This window comes from Phoenix dactylifera, chromosome 5, assembly GCF_051530095.1.
Source record: "Phoenix dactylifera cultivar Ajwa chromosome 5, Ajwa_hap1_PhDact_Kaust_v1.1, whole genome shotgun sequence".
Classification (NCBI taxonomy): domain Eukaryota; kingdom Viridiplantae; phylum Streptophyta; class Magnoliopsida; order Arecales; family Arecaceae; genus Phoenix; species Phoenix dactylifera.
The window spans coordinates 4,844,329-4,866,418 of NC_143194.1; the positions used below are offsets into that span (position 1 = coordinate 4,844,329).

General features: G+C 37.6%; 1 protein-coding gene across 1 annotated transcript; it reads left to right on the forward strand.

Annotated features, from left to right (window-relative positions):
• Positions 1-333: 333 nt before the first annotated feature.
• Positions 334-11,852, forward strand: LOC103708615 (putative potassium transporter 17). Its single transcript, XM_008793628.5, has 8 exons — positions 334-921; positions 2,118-2,340; positions 9,172-9,414; positions 9,510-9,560; positions 9,648-9,908; positions 9,998-10,050; positions 10,124-10,493; positions 10,765-11,852. The coding sequence occupies exons 1-8, from the start codon at positions 835-837 to the stop codon at positions 11,610-11,612; spliced, it is 2,136 nt and encodes a 711-aa protein (XP_008791850.3). The 5' UTR covers positions 334-834; the 3' UTR covers positions 11,613-11,852.
• Positions 11,853-22,090: the final 10,238 nt, after the last annotated feature.

A 22,090-nucleotide genomic window follows, 5' to 3' on the forward strand; every position in this document is an offset into this window, starting at 1 on the left:
CCTATAGTGGATGCTTTCGATGAATACATAAAAGTCATACGAGGATTTCACAATTTTAGAAACTCTATAAATATGTCTAGTTTCTATTTTGCCATCCTGCATCTTTTGAACATTTTATTTAGATACCTGCTTTGAGAGCGAAATATTTTCTCTCACTTATTTTTTTTTTTTTTTTTAGCAGCAGCTTTCCCATGGTAACCGGCCCTCAATATCTATTTAAAGGCAAGATGCACTATTGGTAGACGAAGAAGAGCATTTTTTTGTTCTTTTTTTATTTCTCCTCATGTTCTTTGTTTGTGCTAGTTAAAAAAGACTAACTTTCTCTAGCTGACCACCATTCAAGCTGAGCATACCATTTTTTTATGGACTAGAGCAAGAGGAAAAACAGATAAGATTGGTCTTAAAATATTATTTATCTTTCACACTTTGGTCGTGGAAGATCTTTTGGTCTTGTGGATGAAATCCAGAACCATAATCTTTTCTAGATTCTCATGGACTCCGCAATAATCTATAAATGGATTGGGCAATTTTTCTTCTTCTTTTTAGCAGATTCAAACCGATCCACTCTAAAATCACTTACAAATATTTATAAATATAGGTTCAGTTAGACTTACAATCTTATAATTTTATTACTCATAAGTTTTATAAAATTCCAGCCTAATCATTCTAGCGCTAAAGGCCAAAACCTCTCCCGCCTCTGGTCAATAGTTGTGAGGAGACTCAAAACAGTGCCGTGCCGCGGCGAAGTCCCCCTCCCTTCTTCTCCCCACGCAACAATTGCCCGCTCCCCCCGCCTTCTGTCTCTCCCTTCACCTCTCCTCTTCTTCTAGTCCCATGGATTTGGAGCTCCAGAACGGCGCGGCTCTCGAGGTCGCCGTCAACGACCGCCACAATGGATTCAGCCACGGGGAGGAGAGCGATGTGAGTTACGTTGGTGGTTTTTCCTCCCTTAAATTTATGCTGTTTAGAGCTCGAATTTCGTGGTTATTGCCCCCTTTTTTCTTGGTTGGTTAATGGAAGAAAGAGATGTTTTATGCGTTCTAAATTCTGTTACACTGTAAATGTTTCCATCTGTTGTAATTTCTGACATGCGGTTGTGATGTATTTACCCTTTTTCTGACATACAGTTATGGATGGGTTTGGATCATGTCCTACTGGTTTTAGTTTTATTGGTTTTTCTCATGAACTAAGATAGATAGGGATGTTTCTTTGTCCGATTTGTTAGTATTTTAGTTAACATTATGATGTTTATGTTAAATAATATTAAATTGTTCAGATGATTCCTTGATGCTCCTTGTGTTGGGGCCAAAATAGGAATATTACGAAATAAATTAAGCCAAAACCAAAACCAACTAAAAGTAATATTTACACAGGCAATATATCAAACACCTGAAGAGCAGAAAGAAACACACCAAATTTATATGGAAAAACCCTCTAGTGTAGGGGAAAAAAAACCACGGGGCAAATCCAATCAATCCACTATAATAAATATAGAGTTTACAGTACTCAAGTTTATGCTCAAAACTTGAGTTCTCAATAAATTAGGAAAACTCCAATATGACCTTCTTAAGAGTAACAATGATCTCACCCAAACCACCACAATATGATGAATTCAAGAATATAATGAGATCCCTAACAATGAATACTACAACTCTTTACAGCATCTATACAACTCTTAGATAGAAACTCAATTTGTTAAATCTCTATACGAAAACCACACCCAAAAAAAGAACAAGAAAAAAAAAAACTTGTTTTTTTTCGTACGGCATGCAAAGGATTTTCTGCTCTCCCCGCGCGCTGGGTCTTCTCCTGTCACGCACTCTGTTTCTCTTTTTTTTTTTTGTTTCTGCCGCACGCTGCTTTTCCTTCTTTTTTTTTTTTTTTTATTCCGCGGCTCACAATGTGCCGCAGCGCCTCTGTTCACGCACCTCCCTTTTTTTCTTCTTCCACACGCACCCTGTGGTTCTGCAAAGGAAACAAAAAAAAAGGTAGATGCCCTAGTGGGCTATCTGGGCCTCCCAAAGTGAGCTGGACCCACTTACACTTTGTTTTGGGATGTTTCTTAGTCTTTTATTTAGTATATTTTCTTGGTAATTTGATCTCTTGTACCTGGGCAGAAACGTAGCACATGGAGGGACATAGTTCTTGCTTACAAGACGCTTGGAGTTGTCTTTGGTGGCCTGGTTACTTCTCCTCTCTATGTTTACCCATCCATGAACTTGAATTCTCCGACCGAAGAGGACTACTTGGGAATTTACAGCATCATATTTTGGACTCTTACTCTAATTGGGGTTGTTAAGTATGTTTGCATTGCTCTAAATGCTGATGACCAAGGTGAAGGTATGTGCATTATATGCTCTCTTTGCTGAAATGGGAACTCACTTCTTTGATTGTGCTTCCCTTGTCTTTTTCTGTAATATGCTTCCAAGAAAGGGTAATCTGGACATCGTGTTCGGTTTTCCTGCTGTTGATATTTTGTGAAGAATTCACATGCTTGAACTGAAATCGCAGGCATATGTTGATTTGTTCCTGGTTTAGAGTGGTAAAAATAATCAGCAAAGTAGGTATTGGAGTAATGTAGAGGAAATTTTATGCTTTCTTTGCCTTACAGAGTAGAGGTGTTATTAAGTAGGTGGAACCTTGCATCAGTATGAGTTATTGGCAACAATCTTTAGGTGCATGATATTTAACTGCGACATGACCTATTTGGAGGCAACAAGATGGTTCTTAGAGCGCATGGTACATTAAATTATCTTGAAAGAGAATTCGGAAGTAGTCTCATTTTGCATCTGTTTTTCCTGGAGAGAAGAATTAATTTCTTCTTATGATTTACGTTAAGACATAGAGACATTTTGCATCCCTATGTTGTACATAAGATTACTCATCAGAAGCAATCTGTCAATTGGAGCTGGAATTTGAAGCTTGGAGAGCAACCATATATGAGGCAAATTTGGTTACCCTGGAATTGTAGAGTGAAATAGAACGTTTAAATCTGAAGGCTGATATAGAGTAAATCACATAATAGAGGAGGATGAAAATATGGAATATTTTATTTAATGTTGCAATTAAGGAAAAAATAAAGAATGCGATGTCGTAAGTTACCTAAGAAACTATAATGAATAAGATTTGCCGTACCGGTCACGGTACACAGTCTTGTAGTGTATCGTATCAGTACCGAACCAGTACGCGGTCTCGTATCATACCAACATTCGATACACCTCGCCTTCTCGTACTATATCTACCCTCGGTACGCTTCGCTGTCATGTATGGTACTACATACCGATACTGTAATAGGATAAACCAGTATGAGGTCCGGTACCGAGACAACAAACCTTGATTGTAAATATTGGCAGCAGAAATTCCACATCCTATAGATTAGTCAACCTATATTTTATTTATGTGATCATAACTATTGCCCGAATGATGAAACATGATAGCCTATGGTTGTCTATTTTATGCATGCAAATTTACAAGGTAATCTTAAGCATGTCTTGAATTGACCACACTATGATGAGGATATTTGAATGAATAGTTTTGGGTCATCATATAGTTTGTCACCATATTTCTTTATAGTTTTGCCTAGCCTCCTGATAACAAGATCTGCTCTTCACCTCATCTGATAATCAGTTGTAAATGCTATTCATTGACACCCTTTCAGATGTTACTTTTCCTAGATCTATGATACATCCTCTTGATAGTATAATGCCTGTACTGGATAACTGAAACAAAAACATTATGAAAAATACTAACATGGGCAGGGAGCCTGTGGAGGTACTATGTTAAATCAGGATTATCTGAAAAGTGGTTGTCTAAAAGACTCAATTATTTTAACTTCTCAGCAAATATAAAAGCTCCAATACTTTTATTACACTGGAGATTAAACACCACTCCAACTTTATTAGTTGATAGATCAGTATTCTTTACTTCAACAAACATACGTAGTTGAAATTTCGAGAAGGTCAGAACTTTGGGAGGAGGCTAAGATAAATTTGGTACATAATAGTATGACTTGGTTGTAGGTGTGACAATTCTCTACTTTGAGCATTAAATTGATCTCATTAAAAATGACAGACTCAAAAGTAAGAACTTCTAAAATGTAGGCTGCATGTTGGGAATGTCATAATATCTTAGCACTAACATGACCAGTTTGGATTGTGGTTCAATTACCTATGTGGCTCAAAAGGAGTCTTTATCTTATATAAATCATGTATTCCTGTATGGTATCTAATTGTGTGATGGAACTATTCCATCATAAACATACAATATTCAAGGTTCAGGTTTGAAATTTTGAGTAAGGGTTGAAGCATTCATTTGATCAACACAAGAAGTCATCTCCTGGCATCCAATGCACATAATCACATATCTCATACATCTCAAAATCTGGAGGTTCGCTACAGGCAGTGAGTGGAGATTTATTGAGCATTGTATCCTTGCTCATATGTCTAGTAGGATCTGCTCGTATGGCCTTTTGCCATAAAACAGTGCTAGCCAAAATTTAAGTAAACAACCTTCCAAAAGTAGTCAATGTAAGATTGTTGTCCCATATTTGCCAAATGGACCAGCAATACATTTCTTTTTTCTATGACTTCTTTGGGAAGGTCAAGAAATGCCATATATTGTCAGGACTTGGGAGCATCTTGGTCACTATCTCTGCTCATTTATAGAACAGACAAACATTTATATGTAATTATGCTTCCACCTACAGAATCCCTCAAAAAATCATATACATTGTCTTTTGTAACTTCTTGATGGTTGTATATGCTTGTACAAGTCTTGTGAGATGAATTTTATACATTACTAGTATGAATAATAAGATGCTAATGCAAGGTTCGCCGTTTCGGTACCGGACCCTATACCGGTACCATACTAGCACTGTCGATACGGTACGGTATATGATCTTTTCAGCATACTGAATGTTGATACACCATCCATACTGGATACTGTACCGAACCGGTATGGTGTGGTACGTTTCGTACTGTCTGATTCGGCCGGTACAGTGAATGGCAAGTCCAAAATAAAATCGCAGCAATAGGGGTAAAATTATGTGTGCAGCTATAATGAAGTTGTTGAGGTGTATGTCTTGTAAAATTATGTTACTATTATATTATTATATAACATAATAATAGGAGGGAAAAATTATTAGTGGCACCAATAGGGGTAAACATCAAGAAATTACAAGATATTTTTTGGATATGTGCAAAGAAGACCTTACCAGTTTCCCCTAGCAAGCGGTTCCTTGTAGGCTGAAACATCAGAATGAGGGGAATGCCAAAGAACACTTGGTAAGATAATAAATAACTCAGAGCTGACAGAACATACCTTGGCTACGATGAGCTTGCATGCTAAGATCCATAGAAGCTACCTAGAATTATGGGTGTAGCTTGTAGTCTATGTTATAAAAATTGTTTAGATTGCATATTTGAATAGCTGAATCCATTTTAAAGCCCTCTGCTGGAATGCCATAATTAGTACTTATATAAGTCATTTATGTGCATTTCACTGGATAACATAATTCTGAAGCTTTTCTTCTAGGGTTCTCCATTAAGCATATTCCAGATTATTTGGCTGGTGAGATTTTGATTGTTGAAATTCTTATTTGATGAAGTGCCTTCAACTTTAAGACTGAAGGGCATGTTATGATCTTGATCTAGTTTAGGAGAAAGGAGTTTTCTAGGTACTCTATAGGGCATCTCTAATTGGCTCCAGTTTATCTAAGAAGATATAGTTGAAATTTTTATTGCTTATTTTGTGTATATTCCAATGATAAATAAACATTTAGCATTTGAGCCTAAATATTAATAAACATGTTCACCATTTAATTTCCAGGACATCTAAATTGAAGACATCTCTATATTTTACATAATTGTATGACATCTATGGGAATAGCTGGTCAAGCTCTGTGCATGTTAAACATGGTGGGTTGCCCAAATTGATGATCCACACCATTCATTGGATTTTGAATATCCTTAAACTTGTTCAAAGTGAAACTAATGTGGTTTGAATATTTCCCAACCATAATATAGAACAAGTCTTATGTTATTGGTGAACTATCATTTAATAATCAATTAAGAGAAAGGTATGCCTTACCAACTTGAACTGCTTGATTCAAGGCACACTAACACAAACCGGCATGATATTAGATTTGTAAGGATGTTCGGGACAGTAAAGGGCCCATATTGGCCCAACAATAGATGGGGAGTAGTAGAAGGCCATCCCATAGCCTTGTCCTCCCTTTTCCTCTGAAGGAAAGCAATTTTTTGGATGAAAAAATTCAAGAGGGTTTCCTTCCGATTTTAAGCCAAAATTGAAGCAAAATCAGGTCAATCCTATTCCTTCTCTTCACTCCTCTATTTTTTGCCTATTTTGATGCCTATAATAGACCAAAAATTTGATAAAAATGGCAAATCATCCAAAATTTTGTCTTTTAGCATGACTTCATGATACTGTAGATTTAGGAATGATTTATTTATTGATGAGAAAGTAAATATTTTTCATTGATGGTGCAATGTTTAGATTAAAAATTATTTTAAAATTTAAAATAATATAAATAAAACAATATTCAAAAATTTTAAAAAGATTGTAGTATGCATGCTACTTGCTCTCTTATTTTAATAGCAATTTATTTAAATTTGAGCATAGTTATGGCTATCCAAACTTAGGCACAAATTAAAATAATTTCAAAAATAATTGGTAATTAAGACATACCCATGATAGGGTTCTACATTAATCTGAATCAAAATTAAATTTTAAGATATTTCATAATCAAATATTAATTTATTATTTATAAATTAGCTAAAATATATAAAAATTGTAAAATATAAAAAATTAGTATTCTTTAGAGATAATGTAGACACTTTTTTTTTTGAAGTAATTCAACCTTTTTCTCATTACAATATAAATTATCTAATTGTAAGAATTTAATTACTCAAATAATTATTAATTCAACTAAAATTATGAAAAATATGGTAATTTTTTGTTGGTAACTAGGGCATATTTCTAGGACAACATGCATTTAGCAACATGTTTTTGAGTGGCTACTACCCTCCATAGTCTCAACTAGATTTCACTATTGCAATCTTTCCTTGGATGGGAATGAGATGGCTAACCGAGTATCAGATAGAAGATCAGTATCAGAAGGTATAGTACTTGGGTAAGGGCCATATCCAAGGTTGCGACTATGAGAAAGATCTTGATCTCTGCAAGCGATGTAGGCGCTCAATGAGGAAGTAGATGTCGGTATATATTTTATAATTCAAATCAATATGATATAAGTATTTTTAAGATCAAAATATGTATTGTCTATTTTAATTATTACAATTGCATCCATTAAGCAATCTTACAATCTCTTGGAATTAATATGATATAAACTAATATTAAACATAATTTAAACATCTATTGACTTAAAATAATCTTAAAAATAAAAATTAAAAATATCAAAAAGCTATATTAGTACTGAACTGATACGTATTTGCATGACGAGTATTGATACTATATGATTTAGTATTGTACTGTTCCAGTCCCTGACTAGTATGGTAGCCAGTACTGAAAAAGTGGGCCTTGATAAAGAGTCTCTCTTTATAGATGTATAATGTGTGTGTATGTATATGTATATATTATATGTATATAATATATCTATATCTATATATATACTAATATAGTGGCGCTTACACAACAGTCTAAACAAGGTTGGTTTTGATGGAACGACTAGGGGTTTGTGATGATCCAAACTTTTGGATGTGATCTAATATCTCTAAACTATTTACTATCGAAATCAATAACATAATACTGATCTTATTTTTGTGCTATTGTGTGGGAACCCATATATATTTGCACTATTCATAATATATAAACACGTATGTAGAGAGAGGAGAGAAATGGACTTTGCTTCTCTCGAGAGGAAATGGTATCTAGTCCTCTCAACTCCAAAATCAGTAGTAGGTCCTGCACATCAAAGATCTGCACCGTTGATCATGATGTCCACATGTTAAAATATATTGACTAAATGGCAATGCTAAGTTGGTTGTGCCTTGGGAATACTTACTCAAGCCTAAACTATGTTACCCAGCCAATGGCCTTTAAATTGAGAAGCTTGTGTTTTGTGTCTTGATCTTGTCTGGCACTTGGGATGGATGAGATTTTTAAGTGTCATTGATTCTATTGGAGTGTACTCTAACATCTGAAATTCTGTGCCTATTGTTGTCTATTGCTGGTTGATGTAAATGGGATGCCTTTTTCAGAATGCATGGGATTTTCTGCATTATAAGTTTTTGTACTTCTCATGGAATTCTATGTTCTCATGCCCAATGCCCTGTCTGGCACAGGGATAGTACATAACAAACCAAAATAAGCTCCTATATCATGCCTAACAACCACTTTTGCAGTTTTGCTTCAGAAGATTGGTGGAGGGCTATTTTTTTTTGATAAACATTTCACACACCCTTTCCACTAGACCTGGACAAAACTATTTTCTTAAAATGGTAGAATAATTTTATACCAGATTGTGTCTCCATATTCCCAAGTTACCATATATTATACCTAACCTGGATAGAACTACTTTTGAACTTGATAGGGCTTAAATGTACAGCTTCTAAAAATTGATGTGCCTAAGATCAGTAAGAAAATAGACATATTTGGCTTTATCCTGATTAAGTAGCAAGCTGATCTCACAAAATAAAGATGTAATTAAATTGTAGTCTTAAATTATTTATCTGCATGTGAATGTACTTTTAAAACTGCTCAATTGATGCACGAAACATTTTTGACAGCTTTGGCCTCCTTTTCAGGTGGATGGACCCACTTGTTCTGGTTTCTAAGTCATACTATTGTAACTTGTGATTTTGTCTCATTGTTGAGCACTTGAACTTCTTATTTTCATTAGATAGAGGATTTTATTCTTCTATCAATGTCATCTAATCTGAATCTTGTTCTATTCAAAAATCATATGCCTCTGATCTACCACTAACTACAAAAATATTTATGATTTGAAGGGATTAATGTCGCCGGTTCATACCTTGATTTAAATTGTTGTTATATATCAGCACCATAGTATACAATGCATATTCTTTTTTTTTAAATAAGGAAAAACTGATTTATTGATCCTGTAACTTGAGATTTTCTACTTGCTAATCCTTTTCCTCACAGATGCTGAGTTGCTTGAAATGATAATTGCAGGAGGTACTTTCGCTCTATATTCTTTGCTCTGTAGGCACACCAATATTGGCATCCTTCCATCGAAAAGAGCAAATTCAATGGCTGGTCCTTTACATCCTAACCAGTCAATGAGTGATGAAAAGCAAAGTAGGCTGGGAAAGTTTCTTGAGCAAAGCATCACAGCACGAAGGATAGTGCTATTCATTGCAATGCTAGGGATGTGCATGCTCATTGGAGATGGCATACTTACACCTGCTATATCAGGTATGTGGTGCAAACTCTTTGTATATCGTGTATGCTTAATGCTGGCAATGCCCAACGGACAGATTTTTAGTTTTACATATTGTTCATCGTACCAGTGTTATCAGCAATGGATGGACTAAGAGGACCTTTCCCTTCTGTTCACAAATGTAAGTTCTTGAGCAAATACAGTACACTCTTTGGTCAATGCAGCTTCCTTCTCATTTTGTTTTTCTGTAACTTTCCAATTCTTGCAGCTGCTGTGGAAGCCATGTCTGCTGTGGTCTTGATTGTTTTATTCCTATTGCAAAGGTTTGGCACTTCTCGAGTTAGCTTCCTCTTTTCCCCTATCATGGGTGCTTGGACTTTCACCACTCCAATTATAGGCATATACAGCTTCTTGCGATACTACCCTGGCATATTTAAAACCTTATCACCACATTATATAGTCTCTTTCTTTCTGAGGAAAGGTAAGGTAGGCTGGCAACTGCTTGGAGGCACTGTTCTATGCATTACAGGTGCTTTCTTCTACAATCTTTTTTCCTCCACATGTCAAGTGTGTGAAATATATTGACATATTTCACTCTTTTTTCTGCTCTTGCGTCAGGTGCAGAAGCTATGTTTGCTGATCTCGGTCATTTCAACAAAAGGTCTATTCAGGTATTTAACTAAGCATAAAATAGAATATCATGCATAATTTGGAGATTATTATGCAGTCCCCTTTTGTGTGCAGATAACCTTCCTTTTTAGCATATACCCTTCATTGGTCCTCACGTATGCTGGACAAACAGCATATCTCATCAAAAATCTTGATGATCACAGCGATGGGTTCTACAAGTTCGTGCCAGGTCGAGTCTATTGGCCCATGTTTATCATTGCAACACTAGCAGCAATTGTTGCTAGCCAATCCTTAATATCTGCAACATTTTCTGTTATTAAGCAGTCAGTTGTCCTTGATTATTTTCCACGTGTTAAAGTGGTTCACACTTCGCAACACAAAGAAGGCGAAGTTTACTCTCCAGAAACCAATTACGTTCTCATGGTTCTGTGTGTTGCTGTCATACTTGGTTTTGGTGATGGAAACAACATTGGAAATGCCTTCGGTATGCAAAACTAATATTTTGTTCTACTTTCAGTTTACCTTTTAATTTGTGCATTGTCTTATTGTTATAGTAAGTGTTTCCCTTTCTTGCTTCTGTTTTTACTGGGGAGGGGGCTGGTGAAAATCGCACTCGAGATTGCCACCTTCTGGTTTGAGCCTGGAATCTCCCAGCACCTGCTGAGGATAGGTCTACCAACCAACAGGCCTACATTGCTTTGGCAAGTTTTATATCAATGTTTTTTTTCATATTAATCCACACTATGTTGCTGCAGGTGTTGTAGTTATACTTGTCATGCTCATAACTACAATTCTGTTGACTCTTGTCATGATCATTATTTGGCGAACACCACTTATTCTTGCTGGCTTGTACTTTGTACCCTTTTCCATTCTAGAAGGGGCATATGTGAGTGCTGTTTTCACTAAGCTTGTGGAAGGAGGATGGTTTCCTTTCGCCGTTTCCATTATCCTTGCGTCTATAATGTTTGGGTGGTATTATGGGAGGCAAAGAAAACTAGAGTATGAAATGACCAACAAAATAACTCTGGAATGCCTCGGCGAGCTTTTGGAAAGGTCAGATATCCAAAGAGTTCCAGGTTTATGCTTCTTTTACAGCAACATACAGGATGGATTAACTCCAATACTTGGACACTACATGCAGAACATGCGCTCTCTCCATAAAGTTACAATTTTTACCACTCTCAGGTATCTGTTAGTGGCCAAAGTTCCTCCACAAGAGAGAATCATCATCAGGAGATTTGGGCTTGATGGGATATATGGGTGCATGGTTCAATATGGATATGCCGACTCCCTTAGTCCCGAGGAAGATGACTTTGTGAGCCAAGTTACTAATAGCCTGCGAGCACATATTGAGATAAGCTCAGATGGGCTGTCACCTGTTTCTATTGAAGAGGAGATTTCGCAACTGGAAGAAGCAAAATCAGTTGGAGTGGTGCACGTTCGGGGTAAGACAAGATTTTACATTGGTAATGAAACTAGCCGGTTTGACAGGATATTGCTTGGATTCTATGAATTTCTGCACAGCAACTGTAGATCTGCCCTTCCCACTCTGGCAATACCCCTTCAACAGCGAATGGAGATTGGCATGCTCTACAAGGCTTGAATGGTTGTGCAAATGTGAACATTGTACGGGATATTATCTAAGCCGGTTGTTTACTGCAACAACCTCCTCTCTCTTCCTTCTTCTGTTGTAATCGCTGTTCGCTGAGCATTGTTATTTCAGTTGTAACAGTCGAGCTTATCCTCTCTTTCCTACAGCTCATAAGCTTATCTCTTCCTCTATTTAATGTGTCTCTATAATCACTCTATTGTTGAGAATAAAAGCATCACCTTTTTCATCTTCTATATGGTATCAGAGCCTCCTTAGTTCTCACGAACAACAAGGATCTTCTGACGTTCTCCCATGGCAGACTTCAGCTCCTCTATTCATCCTGTTTTGCATACTCCTCCAGCTAATACCACCACGCCTCTAGTGGCTGTGAATGCATCCTCACAGCTTTCTCTTAAGCTCACACCAACGAATTTTCTATCTTGGCGAGCTCAGTTTGTCTCTCTTCTCATTGGCTATGATTTAATGGGGTATATTGATGGAACAGTCCGACGACCTACTACCGTCTCCTTCTCTCAAGACGATGCTTATATGCCTCTGTTCACTCCATGCGAAACCTCTCATGAAGCGTGGATGACTTTAACTCGCTTATATGCTAATAGATCTCGCTCCTGAGTGATGCAACTCAAAGAATCCCTATCTTTGGCTCAGCGAGAAACAACATCTGTCACTGAATTCCTATAAACAGTTAAAGGGTTCACTGATGAACTTGCTGTTATTGACACTCCGTTATCTTCAGATGATCTCACTATTTACATCCTAAATGGACTGGGTCCTGAATTTCGAGATATTGTGGCACCTATCCGTGCCAGGGAGAAACCTTTCTCCTTCGAAGAACTTCATGATCTCTTGGTATCTCATGAGGCATATCTTCGACGACTGGACAGTGCTGTGGATCCTCCGGTGGTTACAACGAATGCCACAAACTGAAATCCGGCTTACAACAGCGAATGACTGATCTTATCACACCATTGACAGATGATTTGGCAATCTGACTGAACAATGATGCTTCACATGACCTGTGCACCCGAGCATTGATCTAAACTGCATACAGATGTCATAACCTTTTGGATGTTTTATCATTTGTGATAGTTTACAACCAAGTTGAATTCATACATATACTTACATTACAAGTTTGGTTTGGATGCTATACCAGATAGAAGTATATGGGTTGAATTCATATATTCAGTTACCTGCAAAATATGGACATCTTGGGTTACAGTTGTCAGCGACTCAAGAAGTATATACTGAGTTTTCTCCGAAGTTAGTTACAGGGAAGCTCGTACAGAGGCTTCTAGCTACATTCATTCCTAACTAGCCATTGTTGAGGAGACTAAAGCAAATGTTTGTACCTCGCTGATCATGTAGGAGAGGTTTAGTTTCTTCTGTCTTGGTTCCTAGGTTCAGGTTAATTTAAATGGTTGGCTCTGAACCTTACATATCGAAACCTGGAAATAAAGTAAAATTTGATTTCTCTTGTTCATTTTTAAATATTATTGGCATCGTTTCCTCAAAACTTTCAGCTTTCAGTTCTACTGCATTATTTTCGCATCATCATAAGAGCATTGAAGGATTTTTTTTTTCACCCTTTCAACTAAGGTGCCCCTTTGGCACATCTGCTACCATTTTCATTGGATGTAACGGTACTTTATTGATCCTTTGAACTTGATGTGCTGAAGTTTTCTTGTCCATACAAGCTAGCCTCTGTAACCACTTTCATTTGTCTCTTATTTTCCTTTTTTAACTTATGCAAGATCGACTATATTGAATTTTTAAACTCAACGGAACACTTCTTGTCCCTCGTTTCGAAGTTCCTTTGTTTCCATAATGTTATTTCTTATAGTATCTTTTCTAGTTATCAATGTCAGGCTGCTTAGGCTGCGAGACTTCCAGGCCCAGCTCATGGCATCCAAGTTGAAAGAGTTAAAGTTGAACAAGTATGGCCGCCCTCCATTAGGAGATGCTATTAAAGCAAATTTGGTATTATTATCTATAAAGAAGTACATCCATACTAGAGTGGTTTATGAATATCTAAGCCATGGATTTGATTTGCTAATGATGATTAAAATGGGAACAAACCACAGTTGATGCATTTGGGGAGGCCATGTCTATGCTATGCCATATTAATCCAAACGTGAACTAATACTATGCTATCGTTGCATTGCTGCAAATAATTATTCGACAACTTGCTCTCAAAAACTAATCATCACTCATCTTGCATCAAACATTTGTGGTTTTTTTTTTTTTATTCTGGTGCTGCCCACATGTTCAATTCTCATGAATATTAAAATAGAAATCTCCTTTAGGAGTAAATTGCTGATATCAAATAAATAAACATTGTTATAAGATGGTAATGATTGTAATTTAGTCGACAAACTGCTACCATCTTTTGAAAACCTAATAATTAGGATATGTACATGCATTTGGATCATGATAGATGCTCTGTTTTGACATAACAATTACCATTCTATCATACCGTAGATGTTACCAAGTATTCGATGTCTTTATCTTCAATACCAACTTGCATCACATCTAGTGCCCAAACCTTACCATGCATTCACAACCCACGTGTTGCTCCCCAAAGCACAAACCAAGAAGGTCACGACTTGTTCTCTTTTCTTTTTGCCTTTTTTTTTATAATCTTTTTGGAAGAGTAGACTGGTACACAATAATTACATGATGAGAGGTATTCTTAACCCCTTAAACCCTGATAAAGGCGATGTATCTTGTACAGCCACATCACCAGATTAGTAAGCTAACACGTTCTCAATTTACTCCCAAGACAAACCTATAAATATTTTATTCTCTCTCAATTTTCATCAAGCAGGTACTTCTCTGCAGGCTGTGCAAACTTCATCAAGCATTCGGGACTGATATTTCCTTTGACATTTGGATCAATGATGTCCGCGAGATCTCCTCTCAATTTGAATCCTAATCTGCAAGGCTAACCTGCTCTTGGGAAGTGTTAACTGTGTATTGAATTTCTAAATCCACTCTGCTTCATGATTCCGTTCGAGAAATTTGGAGAAGCATCGGCAACAATTATACAAAGCATAGCACTAGCCATGGCCCACGGGCCGTATCTCGGTCGTGCATGTTGACCGCCTTGCAGGACCGTGTGGGACGCATGTGCCAAAGCTCGAGCTAGTTTTTGATATGTATGGATTTTTTTTGTCTCGTTAGAAAAGTTTGAGACTAAGATGTATTAGGATTAGGATTTTATGGAGGGTGGATAGTCTATTCTTTTGATTGTAGTAGAATCTCTTCTCCATCCTTGCTTGTGGACATAAGTTTGTGATCGAAGCATGTAAGGTTGTACACGTACTCAATTATTTTTTTCTCTATCTTCTCGAATCTCTTTGTTCTTCTTAGTTTTCATCGAAATCTGTCGCAACAAATTGGATTTGGTGCTGCCTCGCACACTAAGGCCCTGTTTGGGCTAGCTGTTGGCAGTAGAGCTGTTGGAAGTAGAGCTGTTAGAAGTAGAGCTGTTTGAAGTAGAGCTATTATAAAAAGCTATTTGCTGTTTGGTAACTACATTCGTAAAGTGCTGTGGTACTTTGTTTTGTGTTTGGTAAACAAACTGAGAAAGTACTTTTGTATGACAAAATTACCATAAAGGACATTGCATAGTATTATACAACAGAACATAATAAAACATAACATAAATTAATATATAAATATACGATATATTATAATATTATTGTAATATAAAATAATATTATGTTAATATCGCATAATAGTAATATAATTATTAGAGTAAAATAATATTTGGTAATATAACATAATATTAAATTATTTAACATAACATATTAATGTATTATGATATAATGTAATATATATTATATTTATAATATAATACAATAATAAAAGTATAAAATATTATAATTATTAGTATAAATTAATTTCTCATAATATAACATAATATTAAATTATTTAAAATAACATATTAATGCATTATAATGTAATATAATATAATACAATATTTATAGTATAATACAATAATAAAGGTATAAAATATTTTATTTATTATTATAAATAATTTTTCATAATATAACATAATATTAAATTATTTAAAATAACATATTAATGTATTATAATGTAATGTAATATAATATAATATTTATAGTATAATACAATAATAAAGGTATAAAATATTATAATTATTAGTATAAATTAATTTTCCATAATATAACATAATATTAAATTATTTAACATAACATATTAATGTATTATGATATAATATAATATGATATTATATTTATAGTATAATACAAAAATAAAGGTATAAAATATTATAATTATTAGTATAAATTAATTTTTCATAATATAACATAATATTAAATTATTTAACATAACATATTAATATATTATGATATAATATAATATGATATTATATTTATAGTATAATACAAAAATAAAGGTATAAAATATTATAATTATTAGTATAAAATAATTTTCCATAATAATTTTCCATAAAATAATTTTCCGCGGTCCACGGGCTCTTCTTTGTGGTCCACGCTCGAGGAGGATCTCAGCGTGGGCCGCGAGGTTGATGATAAAAAAAAAAAATAATAGATTGATTTTGGAAGGTATAGAAAAGGATTAAAATTTTTTTCTTCTAAAATGTGGTTCAAGAGATGCATACAAAAATTGAAAAGAAAAATACTTTTTCTTACGGAAGGGAATCTGTCGGCTAGGGTTCTTGGCTCCAGCAGATTTTTAGATTTATAAAGGGACAAACTATGTAATTATGTTATTTTAATATGGGTATTTTTGTCAAAAATACAGCTTTCCGAAAAAGCTGAAACAGCTTCCTCCCAAAAGCTCCAAATTGGAGCTTCCTCCCGAAAGCTGTTTTCAGCTTCCCGCAAAAGCTGAAACAGCTTTTCGAAAAATTTACCAAACACAGTTTTTCATCTAAAAGTACTTTTGGAGGGCCAAAAGCTCCTCCAAACAGGGCCTAAGACCTCAAAAAGAACCACTCTAAGGGAGTAGACATCAGAATTTTCAATAATTTTCTGCCTCCACTCAGGATCCAAATAATCAAAACTTCCCTTCACTATTGTGCTGACATGGGTCTGATTTATCATCGGCTTCCCATCCTTGCTGCTCCAATGCAAATCTCCAGCCTCTGCTTCCATAACGGTACAGGAGGCTTGCTGCATATAGATGCTCCCTGGAGTCCCATGAGCCATGAAATCATAAACCAATTCAGATGTTCTCTTACACTAATTCTTAATTCGATTATCTTAAAACTAAAAGATGAACAAACTGACATGAAATTATGTGAATATAAAGTTTATTTGCTTGTATGAAACTTCAGCAATAAATGGTGTGTACACATGCATGCATGTATACATGAATATGTCTTGTTAGTAGTAGGTTATTTATTTTGTTGTTGGCGTATACCCCTGTTGGGACATGCTTATCCATTTGAATATTAAGATCCAGACTTTATTTATTTAATGGTTGGTTAGGGATATCAGATTATGAGGTACCACTTAGAGCTCTATATTTATATGGCTGAGAAACAAGTACCTTGAGAAGTTGTGTGATGGGCAGATAGTATTTTATTGGGAAGGAAAATTTTGATTCAGAAAAACTTGTACAACAAAAGTCACCTTTCACAAGGAATGTAGTATCCCAAATCTTTGGGATTGCATGATCTGTGGATCTACATATGCTTATTATAGGGGTAACTTACTTAGGTTTCTAACAGGCTCATAGCCACCATGGAGTTTTTTTTTTTTTGAAGAAAATTATCAATAGGAATACTTTCCAAACACAGACTTCCTGTAATAATTCAGAATCTCAAACACCAACTTACATTCATCATGGTGAGCCATCCTTTCCTCCTATTGGCTACCAAGCAATCATGCTACTGCTGCTACCTATTAGTTAACAACTTGATCTCAATGACAAATGCAGTGGTATTCAGAAAAATCACTCAAAAGAGTCCCTTAGCTCTCTTGACAAACTTCAGCATATCAATTCAAAGGGAGCAATGAGAATGCTATACACCAGTTGACTGATCTTTTAAATCATAATTCCTATTCCTACTTTAGGGTACTGGTTCTAGGCATCATCACTTCATTATTAAGGGAATTAAGAAATACAACCGGAGATAAATCTCACCAAAGAAGAAACAGGAACAGAGAGAGAGAGAGAGAGAGAGAAGGACAAGAAGGGGAAGAAAAGAGGGATCATAAAGAATAAATAAATTTTCTATTACTAAATCATGTTTTAACATTTATATGTATCTTTTGTGCATTCACATCCTGCCCACATGTTCTGCTCCTCTTTGAATCTCAAAACTGCAACCTTTGAAGGAAAGGACAACATATGTAATCTCCTTTAGGACCAAATCAAAATTAAGTTTGCAGACTGACTTAAGATCTTGGTGATCCTATTTTGGTCAATTATAGGCAAAAGCATTTGGATCTTGGCAGCTACTCCTTTTGACCTGATATTTACCATGCTTTCGTACCATTCCCATTACCAATAATGCGACATCTGCAAGATCAAACTTGCATCACATCATCTAATGCCAAGCCCTTCCATTAGTTTACCACACAAGTCTTGCTCCTCAAAGCACAAACCTAGAAGGTCTTTAACTCTTGTATCTATTTATCTATATATTTTCTTGTAAAAGAGCTTTTACCCTTTTATCCCTTGCCACCTCCTTTCTTTCTTCTGCATTTTTTTTATTATTTAATCCTAGATGGTTTGCTATTCTTGTGTGCTCTCCTTATCCCATGTCATTTATGACAATGACATTAGATGGCTCCCTATTATTCTACCCAAAACATATGATTTTGTAAAAGAGGCCCATGTGCCTTTCAGGACCAAATTCATAAATTGATGCCTTCCCAAGTACCTTTCAGGACCAAATTAAAATATTTAATTAACAAACTTTATCACATAAGATCTTACTAATCCTATATTAATTATTTATGCCCAAAACCTGCCCACATAATAGTTCAAATCCCCCCATACATTGAATCATGATAAATCCCTACTTTTTGACATATTAGCTTCCACAGTCTCGCAGCATTATTGCTACCGATTATTTGATGACTTCAACTTTTTGAACTTCGAATTACTCGATAGCTTTATCTTGAAAACCAAACACAACCATGGACAAGCACCACTATGTCATAATTCAAAAAAGAACAGAAGAATCCTATTTGTGTGCTTATGTGCAATGATCTTTTTCATTTTGAAATCCCATGCTCAATTGTCCACCACATCTGATAAGCTTATATTGGCGTTCAACTCAAAGAGAAGCTGTGTATACCTTCATTAATCTGGCATCTTATGTTCATAAAGATGTCTCAATGGTCCTAGCTCAATCTCTTTGCCACCAAAAAGGGTACAACTCTCAAGCCTTCTCCACCAAGCCTAGTGCCCTTTAGCTCTTTCCTAGCTATAAAGTTACCGAGGCTTGGATGACCAAGAGACAAAGGCCGAGCTCACAGGTCAGCTTGGATCCTTCGGATGAATCATTTCGGATGATTGTGTCGGATGCCCTCCCAGTACGGGACCACCAAAAGAAACGGGACCCACTTTTCCCGTATCCCACGTGGAACCCTTTCCCGTCAGCAGGGCGTCAAAAAAATCTCATCGTGGGCCCCACAGAAAATGCAGCCATGTTAGCCGGTCCCAATGCGGCGGGTCCATTTTCAGGTCTCACGAAAAGGAGAATGGTGGGGGCAGAAGGCGGGACCACCACAGGGAAACACAAATGAAACGAGCGACAGCATAAAGGAGCCCGGATCCATGCCATTTACCGCGAGTCCTCGTAATTCGTGCCTAGGCACGAATCTCGAGCCTTTCCCCTTTTTTGGAAAAGCTTCCACCGCAAGCCACCAGCCATCGATGCCCGGATACGTGGCGTCCTGTGACGAGCGCACTCCGAGGTTCCCTGCGACGTGGAGCCTACGGTCGTGATTTGACGGCACCCACACCGGGGCCCACCAGCGGTCATTCGGACAGCAATCGGAGGACATGGCGGTCCCGCGTAACATGCACCGTACGATCAGGATCAGGCGGTGGACAGTGGCCGCGGCACGCCGCGACGGGCATCCACGCGAGGTGAGATGGGGCCATAGTTTGTCCCGGCCTACCGATAGGTCCACCGTTATGGGCCACGATCAGACGGTCCAAATTGTGAAATAATCACGGTGGTGGAAGCCGATTGAATTGCTGCCACGTCAGTATGCCGGGCACTGGGGGGGACCAACTCAGAAGCGGGGCCCACGGGCATGCAAACTTTAAAAAAGAAGGCAGGAAAACGACGCTTTAGGGACCACCAAAGATTTAGAGCCCATCTTGCTGCGTACTTGATTTGGGACCACCGTATCGATGGTCCACAGTATGACAATAGCCATCTGATGGTGGGCTTTGGGGAGAGCTTTCGCTTTCGGGCTTTCGCAAGAGGCCGACAGGAATCCTCTGATTGAATGGCTGAGATCGTCCGAAAGAGATTGGGATCGACGAGATTGGCGGCCAGCGGTGTCGGAGTTCCTGGATTCGCGGTGACCCCCCGGTGGCTCCACGTGCTGGCCCAGTTGGCCGGAGAGGTGGTAGAATCCGGATACAAGTCTCGCCTGAAGACAACGAGGAGCAGCTATCATACTAGAACGGGTAGGGTTTGTACCTTTCCCAAGGATTTACGTCCCTTATGGGAAGCTTACCTACTGTACCTGTTCAGCTTAGGAACATTTTGGTCTGATTCTTAGTTGGATTTAAGGGCCCTTTGGTAATATTATCCTTGGATCCAAATATAGTAAATTCACTGCATGTTCAAATCTATTTAAATCTAATCACATTTGCTATTATAATTTATAACAACCTAAGATCTTATCTAAAAAAATTAGCCAAAAAATATTATTTGAGTTTTTTGATTCTATATAAGTACTCAAGATTTACCGAGCGAATAATCGATATGGGACTAAACACATGCTTGCACGGGTCCTCACTGTTATCCAATATTTTTAAAAAAAGTTATAATTTAGTAAATATTTTATATATAACATTCATAATTATAAATAGTTTTTTTTTTTTTTTTGTCAACAGTTAAGCATTATTTTTTAGCATCAGGTCTTAAATTCTTGGGCATGGAAGAACTCTCCAATCCTTGTGAGGAGAAGAATCGATGTAAATGAAGTGCCGCTTAATTTTCTTTGTTGCTAGAGTGTTTTGATGGCTTATAGAAAGCGCAAGTCCTCAAAAAACTCAGGTTCAAAAAGGGGAGGGATCAGAGGTGTTTCGAGGAGAGACACCCCACGAGTCTGTGGGTCTTGTTATACTAATTACATATCTCGAGGAGTTTGCTTGGATATATTTTTATATTTGAAATGTTTGGATTGATTAAATCAGAGCTATTTAATTAAATAGAGGATCAGTTTTCTCTTGCTTTTGATCTCCAAGTTCCCTGCGCTCTCTGATCTCCCCCCCTCGTGTCTGTGTGTGTGTTTGTGTGATACTAGAAGACAGAAAGGGGTGAAGTGGACTGGGGAAGATGGAAGGAAGGTTGTGCAGGAGAGAGAAACAGCATGCATGCGGTAGGAGGAGGGAGGAGGAGAGAGAGAGGTGTATGAATCTTTTCATTCCATTATTTAGTCTCCTCTCCATCTTAGTTACAGATACCGCGCCATGAGTTGACTGGTTGGGAGGTATATCCACCTAGAAATCGGTAGGGGAGAGAAATCTCATGAGGCTGCGGCATAATCTCGAGGGATGAACAGCTGGTTATGGGAAGAAAATATATCAAAGTAAAACTCTACCTATATACATATCTTACTGTTGCTGGTGGTCCAAACCGAGAACGATTGGCACAGCGATGTGAACGGGATTCCGTCTGAGTTGCCTTGGTTGGCGTTGGTTGTGCTCCACCTTCCACCGGGAAACCTGCAAACAAGCCTCGCACCACCACTGGGTAGTGGGGGCCCTCCGACGATCAAGTCAGAGGAGGTTGGAGGAGAAGGAGAGATAATTGCAGGTAGTAGGAGAATGCTCTGGAAGTTCTTGCTTACCTCCCCCCTTCCCCCCCCCCCCCGGCAGCATATATACCAGGCTGGGGGGTCCTTCGGGGGGGTTGGTCATCGTGTGGCACGATGGAGTCGCCACTGACATGGCCGTTACAGGGCGTCGTGGGGCAGCGCCGGGTACGGCCGTGACAGGGCGTAGTGGAGCTCCGCCTTGTACGGCTGTTACAGGAGATCGTGGAGCAGCGCCGGATACGACCGTTGCAGGGACAGGGGGTCGTGGCGTGCTTCAGGGGAACAGCCTGTCGTTGTCGAGAGGTTGCTGACTCGGGATCGGATTGCTGGATCAAGGGGCAGCCGACTCGGGGTCGGGCTGCGAAGCCGAAGATATCCGACTCGGGATCGGATTGCTGGATCAAGGGGCAGCCGACTCGGGGTCGGGCTGCGAAGCCGAAGATATCCGACTCGGGGTCGGATTGC